Genomic DNA, 8,405 nt, shown 5'->3' with positions numbered 1-8,405 from the left:
CCCCCCGGACGCTGCTCGACGTTTGGGGCATTTTCGAGAGCCTGGCCGGCCGGAAGCACACGGTGCGTGGACCTGCACCCGCTCTTCCCTGCACCTCCCCGCCGAAGGGCTCCGGAGATCGTCTCCTTGCTCGGCCGGCTGTGAGCGTTCTGTGAGGCGTCTCCAGGCCGCGTCACTCACCAGAGGCCGGCGGTGCGGCCAGGGACTGGAGACGGGGGAAGAAAGGCAAAGCCACACCCAGAGTCCCAACCAGACAGGACTCTCCCACCCTCGCAGAAGTGGCAGGCCCTCGCACCGTGCTCAGACCCGCTCACGCACCCCATTCGCTCCGGCGACTTCCCAGCAGAGCCAGCCCTCGAGGGCTGAGCCGCTCAGGAACGAACCCGTTCCCAGGGAACACCGAGACCCCGGGCTCACTCCAGGCCCCGCCTTTGCCCAGGAGGCCGCATCGTCCTCACCGCCAGAGAGGAACTCGCTCCTCGGCGGCCCTCTTGCTGCGTCGCCCAGGGCGTGCCGCACGCAGAGTGTGCCTGGGCGTCTGCACGCACGTGCGTCAGAGCCGGCCTACCGCCACAGCCCCAGAGATGGCCGCGGCTTCTTGTTCCTCCCCTTGGTCGCTCTGGCCCTCCCGCTGGCGCGAGGGCCGTGGCCGACGTCCGTCGGCCCCGGAAGCGGGCTGTCCGTGCTGGGCCGGTCGAGCCGGTGGTGCTCCTGTGCGGGCGGCGGGCGGTTTCTCCCATCTCCGTGTCTGGACCGGTGAATCACGACTGCGCCGGCAGGCAGGGCAGCCTGGATCTTGCGCAGCTCCAAGGCCGGCTTCGGTCGGTGGTGTTCTTGCAGGCGTCTCCACTGCTCTAAGCTCATCCCTTCGGCCTCTGTGTCCCCCGGGGACTCCTGCGACCCAGGAGCTCTGCCGCTGGCGTCTCCTGCAGGCTGCCCGGGGTCTGTGGGGTCAGCCCCGAGGGGGGCCGCTGCCCCTCGCCCAGCGCCCCCTTCCCACGCACCCTCCCGGGCGTAGAACAGGACGTAGGCGCTCTGGCTCAGGGCAGCAGTCTCGTCACAGGCGGTCACCTTGGCATCGTCCATCTTATACCACTGGCCGTTGTCCGCTCGGACGTAACAAAAGTAGTGTCCTCGCTCACAGCTCCACCCGGAGTGCACCAGCACGGCATAGAGCACGTAGCCCAGTGGCCCTGCCTTCCCCTCAGATGTGTAGGGCTGCACGTCCAGGCACTGGGGATAGCGCACCTCCTGAGCCCTTTTGGCCCCGCTCAGCTGTGTGAACCGCTTCAGCACCAGCACCAGGACCTGGGACGTGCTGTGCAAAGTCAACCTCTTGGTGGCAGGCACCTTCCGGAGACAAACGCCACAGTCATAGGCATTTTCCGCCTCCAGCTTCTCGGGCTTCACCAGCTCTCTCAGAGCTTGCTCCACACTCTGAGCCACCGTGATATCCAGGCTGACGTCCAGATAAGGGTCGAACGTGTCCGAGACACCGAGGCAGTGGAGACACTGGATCCGAGACCTCCACGTCCCGCCGAAGATCTGACGGACGACGCTGGTGTCCTCGGAGGCGTGGCCCGACGGCTGGGGTGCACTCAGGCACCCTTGCTGCATGCCATTCAGAGTGAACATCAGAAACTCGTGGGCATCTTCCTGCTGGTGTCTGTGGAAGCCCGCCAGCAGGTCCTTGCGGGGCCGGATCACCTCTCCCGCGTGAAGGAGGGCTCGGGTCACGTGAGCTCGCATGGCACAGAGCGTGCAGGGGCTGCCGGCCGCACAGAGGGTGGCGTGCTGCCGGGACACCAGCCAGCTGGCCAGGGGTGGCGTGTGGCTCAGACACTGCAGCGCCGCATTCACGTAGCAGGTGTTCCCCAGATTCTGAAGCCCAGCGCCCGCCCCCCACGGCCCCCTCCAACTCAGGGCGACTTTCTGGCCAGGCGCCAGCCCCACTGACCCAGGAGCCAAGTCACCCCGCTGGGGGCGCCCGACTGTCGGCGACGGCCCCTCGGGGACAGAGGGTCCCCGAAGGGCATCCGCACCAGCGGCGCTGGCCCGACAACCTTGCCCTCCGGCTAAGACGTTGAAGGGAGCCGGACACGCACCTCCCCCGTGCTCAGAAGCAGCCCCCGGGGCTCTGCAAACAAGGCCCACGAGGGTTTCCATCTCCTACCTGCAGCTGCACGCCGATGCCTCCTTCCCTCACACCGTCGTCTCCAAAAAGGGCCTTGGCCCCGCCCCCTCGGTCCTTCGGGGGCTTTCCCACAGCCCCACCCCCGCACGTGCAAGCTCCTCATTCGCCGAGGCGGCCGAGGGCCTGCCCACTCCCACTCCCGCCATCCAACCACCGACACTTTTCTCGGGGAATTCCCCGTGACGAAGCCCCGCACGCACTTCCGACCTGGCCCCCGGGACCAAAGGGTTCCGGATGCAAATGATTCGGGGCCGTTGGGCCTTCCAGCCTTGCCCGCTAGAGATTCACTGTGGGCCTTCCAAGTTCAGCACACAAATGCGCGCTGCAGAGGAATGCCGTGGGCTCACCATTCACATCCTAACACACTTGTGCAAACATATGTCTGCCCACCTACCCTCCCCCCTTTAGGGGTCTCCCCACCCCAGACCCCTGCCAGAGGACAGCCCCTCCCCACACAACAAGAAACCCTTGCCTCAACTTTGCTCTCCAGTGAGGTCCACTCCGATTTCTATGCTTTCTCACTGGACACTCTCCTAGCGTTCAGGGTCCTGGCACCAAAAGCTGCCGGGAGAGGGGCACATGTGCTTTTCCCCCTTCAGGGCCGTTGGCCAAGCCCCAAAGCGAGCTCATTCCGAAAGGCATAGTCTTGCTGCAACTTTGGATTCATTGCTTCAGCTCCTTTTATGTCTCCGTTGCCTTAAGTCTTGTGAAAAATTGCCCATGATAATTGTTTGAGGTTATATATAACATTTTCCACAGTATTTTATTCTCCCACCCTGGAGCATGGAATTTTCGTCTCTCCCTCACAGCTCCTTTTTCCCTAGCTGTATTATTATGTTGTAATTGGTAATGTGATTTGATTCTTAATTGTTTCTCTTCATTAAGGGCAATTTGGAAAAGAGACTTCTGCTATATTTCTATCCTGGGACATTTTGCTTCATTAACTTAAACACAATTTTGATGGCATCTCAAGGGTTTCCTGTCCCACTGTTTCCTTTTTCCAACCTGCATTCATTCTTTTCTTCTGATTATTGCTGTAGTTTACTCCAAAAAGTATGTTGAGATTGTTAGAAGGATCTGTGGCCTCTCTTAAAACTTGATTAGTATGTGTATTTGCGTTTTTGTTCTATATTATTGTTGAATTTGATCTATTTTCATCTGTGTATTTCCTGTAATATTCTAAATTTGTGGCCATTGGCCAGGACAGATTGTGCCTTGTTTTGGGAGCTGTTTCTACACATGCATTCTAAGAGCTTTCAAAGTGACCTGAAGAATTCACCTGTGAAGACCAGCCTTTTTCTTTCAGGAGAGTTTCACCACATTTGGGGGTCTCAGAGCTTGGTAATTTTTGTTACAGCTTCTGGATATCTTTCATTCTTTGAGGTTGAACTTATTAAACTCATATCCTTTTCTCCTGAAGTTGTCATTTACGTCAAATAGTCCTGATTCATTGTGATCTTACTGTTTCTGTAATCCTCAAGTACAGTTTTGTTTATTTGCTTTCTTCATTATTGTCTTTATTTTTTATTACCTTTAACTTTAAATCCTTTTCATTTCTTTCTTTGCTCTGAGCTCTTTTCTGGTTATTGAGATTGCTTTATCCGTTGTTAGGGGCTTTTAGTTTCCCTTTAGTCTGTCTATCAGCTATGAATTTTTTGATTCCCCTTTTTTCCAGTAACTTTCATCATTGTTTTTGGTGCCCCTTTTCTGTACTTAATGCCTTTGCTCACATGTTGGTCAAAAATATCTTGATACAAAATTTTATTAAATTTACTAAGTGATCCCCAAATTGACTTCTGTAAAATTATGCACCTAATAATTATTCCCATTTGGGTGCTATGTACTGAAGATACCATTTACATCCCAGTTTGTGTAAAGGGTTTTTCTGTTTTGATCCTTATTGGTGTAGGTGTTTCTTTTTTAGTTACTCGAGTTTCCCCTTTGTGTCTCTGTAGGTATATACTTTTGAGTGCATATGTTAACAATTTTCTTCTTCAACTGAAATGTCATTTAACTTGCAGTGTCTTTTGTTATTTTAAATTTGATATAACAATTTGCCACTCCACCTCTTTTGATTTTCATTGTGTGGGATAATCTTTCCCTCCTTACTTAATCTTTATATGTGTAGGTCTGTACTGGTTTTTATGCAGCAAATAGGGCTTGTGCTTCTTCAGCCAGTCCTACAAAGCTATTTCAAATCCTAAAAGATGATACTGCAAAAGTGCTGCACTCAATATGCCAGCAAATTTGGAAAACTCAGCAGTGGCCACAGGACTGGAAAAGGTCAGTTTTCATTCCAATCCCAAAGAAAGGCAATGCCAAAGAATGCTCAAACTACTGCAAAACTGCACTCATCTCACACACTAGTAAAGTAATGCTCAAAATTCTCCAAACCAGCCTTCAACAATATGTGAACCATGAACTTCCAGATTTTCGAGCTGGTTTTAGAAAAGGCAGGGGAACCAGAGATCAAATTGCCAGCATCCGCTGGATCATAGAAAAAGCAAGAGAGTTCCAAAAAATCATCTATTTCTGCTTTATTAACTATGCCAACACCTTTGACTGTGTGGATCACAATAAACTGTAGAAAACTCTGAAAGAGATGGGAATACCACCACCTGACCTCTTGAGAAATCTGTATGTAGGTCAGGAAGCAATAGTTAAAACTGGACATGGAACAACAGACTGGTTCCAAATAGGAAAAGGAGTCCGTCATGCCTGTATATTGTCACCCTGCTTATTTAATTTATATGCAGAGTACATCATGAGAAATGCCGAGCTGGATGAAGCATGAAGGTCTCCGTGTGACCTGGAGGGGCTTCCGGCTGAGGCCAAATGCCTCCTCGTGGCTGCAGCCCGTGGGGGGGCCCATTCACCCCACCCCCAAGGGACCCCAGTGTCTTTGGGAGGTGGCCTGGGGGAGGTGGGAGGCAGGATGGAAGAAGGAGCAGGTTCAGAGTTTAGACACAGAATGGGCATCTGAACTGTGCTGGTAGGGTGGGTTGGGGTGGGGATGGGAGTGGAGGTGGGTGCGCCAAGGGCAGGAGGGGCTCACGGTGCCCCGGGAACCTTGGTTCCCCGTGCTCCACCCTCAGTCTGCGGGTCTGCGGGGCGACCTGCAGGGGAGGGCCAGCCCACTCCCTGGGGGTGTCAGCCTCCTTCCCAAAGGCCACACCCCCACAGGTGGCTCTGTCTGCCGCCTGCCTGCTCAGGGCTCCTCCATGCCAAGGGCGGTCACGGTGGCCAGAGTGGTCCTGGAGCCCTAGGTTGTCTCTGGCAGTGGACACACTGCGACCTCCCTCCTGAGCGCAGCACCACCATCAGCGCTGTAGCCTGGCTCAGCTGCCCGCTGGTCCTGCGGGGCCTGGGAGCTTTTCAACATCCCGCGAGCTGCATCCAACCTCGGCTGGCTCTCATTTGTCTGGAAGATGTAGCTTTAAACTTTCCCCAAACGCAGAACTCCTGCGAAAGAATGTACAGCAAGCAAGGGAAGGACCTGCCCCGGGGAGACCTGCCTGCCCTCGTGGAGAGGTGCCTGCCCCAGCGTAGACATGCCTGCCCTCCTATAGTTGTGTCTGACCCAGTGTAGACACACCTGCCCCGGTGTAGTCACGCCAGCCCCCGTGTAGACCACCTATACCGGTGGAGATAAGCCTGCCCCAGTGTAGACACACTGGTTAGTTATCTCGGAGCTACACTCACATAGAGGCCAGCAGCCTCGGCTCCAGCCTCCACAAGTACTTTCTTCCGCTTTGTAAAGAAAATTGATGTAGTATTTAGGACTAGGAGTAAATTTTTCTAAATTAAATGCAAAAGTCCTTACCCATGAGGGGTGCTGTGAGTTTCAAAAGTTAACTTGGAGTGTTTAGTTTTGACACAGACCCTGGGAGGCTCACCTGGGTGTCAGCACAGGCTCTCCCACCTCCCGAGGCCTCTGCTGCCTCCCATGGGCCCCACTCCAACCCCACGGCTGAGGCCCCGAAGCGTGGCATCAGAGGGCCTGTTTGTTTACCCTGAGACCCTGTTGGATGTTTTCTTTCCAAGCTTTTGATTTTCAAATATTAAATAGAACTTCATAAATAATAGAGCCTGTTCCAACTGAGAACATATTTTCTGGCTTCTGTCCGAGCACACTGGGCAATGCTAGGAGCCGCCTGGGAGGCAGATGAGGCTCTCCTGCAGGTGAGTAACAGACGCGGCTAGGTCTGGCTGTGCCTCTGACCCTCCCTTGCCGGGACCATCGGCTGCCATCTCCTGGCTGAGTCTGGTGTGGCTGAGGGCACGTGACTGGTGTGGACCCTGTCCATGGCAGGCTCCATGGTTGGGGAACCCTGGTGTCTGAGTGCAGGCCTCAACCTGGACCTCCTGTCCCAGGGTTTCCAGGAGGCTGAGCTCTCACCCTCAGCTCAGTTTCCCGTGGGAACTACACACCCCGGGAAGAATGTGGGAATGACCCAAGGGAAGCGAACCTGATACATCACAGAAGCCTGTCTGCAGAGGGGCCAGGCTCCCTGAGGTGCCTCAAGGCCTCCAGCTAGGGCAGCACCACCATCCCAGAGGGTAGGGGAGACTCTGGGCAACATCCATCTCCCCTGCACTTTGCACACCTGGGCTACCAACACCCTCCAGCACGTCAAGTCAAGGAGAGGTTGGGGCAGGGGTGGGGTGGGTGTATAAGGGCCTTCAGAAAGCATCAGAGTGGAATTATCCAGAAGCTTCTGGCACAGTTATTAGATGGTGGGTGTATAGAGGTGTCTGGTCAGGAGCAGAGGTGGATAGGCAGATGGGTTGCTGAATAGATTGTTAGATGACAGATGGTGCATGATGAGTGAGAGATGGATGATAGACAAATTTCCTAAAACCCCCTTTCTTTTCCTTTGCTCTTTGATTTAGTAGCTAAATGTCATCATTGTGTTTCCCCCATTTGTGTGTCTGTGATCTTTTGCAGGTCACTTTGAAGGCCTTAAAGGTCAAACACATATTTCAAGTGGACATTGTCTAGAAAACACAAACCTCCTGAGTTTAGCTAGAAGCAAGGTGGGTGGCGGGTGGATGAGTGAGTGTGTACACCAGAGAGCATCCACAAAGCTGTAAGGGTGGACACAGGCTGGCCATGGAGCCAGGCTATGAACAAGACCTTAGGCATGACACTACACAGTGAGGCAAGGACCTGCAGTGTAGGCCAGCGTATAGAACATTATCCCCCATGGAGGCAGGGGCTTGGGGACCAGAGCTGCTCAGGTTCTACCTGGAACCAGGGGCTGAGGGGCATGGACTGATGTTCTCCTGGCCTGGCTGTCAGCCAGACTGCCAGCCGTGACGGTGGCTGGAGGCATGGGTGGGAAGAAGTGTCCTGTGCAAATGCCCATGTTTACTGAGAAGTGCTGAGTAAAGCTGAGATAGAGGAACGAAAGGCAAAGAGGAAAGGAAAGATACACCCATCTGTATGCAGAGTTTCAAAGAATGGCAAGGAGAGAGAAAGCCTTCTTAATTGAGCAATGCAAAGAAATAGAGGAAAACAATCCAATGGGAAAGACTAGAGATCTCTTCAAGAAAATTAGAGATACCAAGGGAACATTTCATGCAAAATGAGCCCAATAAAGGACAGAAATGGTATGGATCTAACAGAAGCAGAAGGTATTAAGAAGAGGTGGCAACAATGCACAGAAGAACTGTACTAAAAAGGTCTTAATGATCCAAACAAACACGATGGTGTGGTCACTCACCTACAGCCAGACATCCTGGAGTGTGAAGTCAAGTGGGACTTAGGAAGCATTACTACAAACAAAGCTAGTGGAGGTGATGGAATTCCAGCTGAGCTCTTTCAAATCCTAAAAGATGATGCTGTGAAAGTGCTGCACTCAATATGCCAGCAAATTTAGAAAACTCAACAGTGGCCACAGGACTGGAAAAGGTCAGTTTTCATTCCAATCCCAAAAAAGGGCAATGATAAAGAATGTTCCAACTACCACACAATTGTACTCATTTCACACACTAGCAAAGTAATGCTCAAAATCTTCCAAGCTAGGCTTCAACAGTATGTGAACCAAAAATTTTCAGATGTGCAAGCTGGATTTAGAAAAGGCAGAGGAAGCAGAGATCAAATTCCCAACATCCGTTGGACCATTCCCAGCAAGGGAATTCCAGAAAAATGTCTGCTTTATTGACTACACTAAAGCCTTTGACTGTGTGGATCATAACAAACTGTGGA

At 53.0% G+C, this 8,405-nt stretch overlaps 1 protein-coding gene across 1 annotated transcript; it reads right to left on the bottom strand.

The window, feature by feature from the left end:
• Positions 1-564: 564 nt before the first annotated feature.
• LOC138070861 (ubiquitin carboxyl-terminal hydrolase 17-like protein 6) lies at positions 565-2,166 on the bottom strand. The gene has a single exon (XM_068962155.1). It carries the CDS (start codon positions 2,164-2,166, stop codon positions 565-567), a length of 1,602 nt encoding a protein of 533 aa, XP_068818256.1.
• Positions 2,167-8,405: the final 6,239 nt, after the last annotated feature.

Source organism: Capricornis sumatraensis, chromosome 2 (assembly GCF_032405125.1).
Source record: "Capricornis sumatraensis isolate serow.1 chromosome 2, serow.2, whole genome shotgun sequence".
Classification (NCBI taxonomy): Eukaryota; Metazoa; Chordata; class Mammalia; order Artiodactyla; family Bovidae; genus Capricornis; species Capricornis sumatraensis.
Note: the sequence above shows the minus strand (reverse complement) of the source record. Positions and strands in the feature narration are given on the sequence as shown.

Bases quoted from the DNA above. Each gene is read 5' to 3' on its own strand.
- LOC138070861 (XM_068962155.1), bottom strand. From the start codon at position 2,166: ATGGAAACCCTCGTGGGCCTTGTTTGCAGAGCCCCGGGGGCTGCTTCT.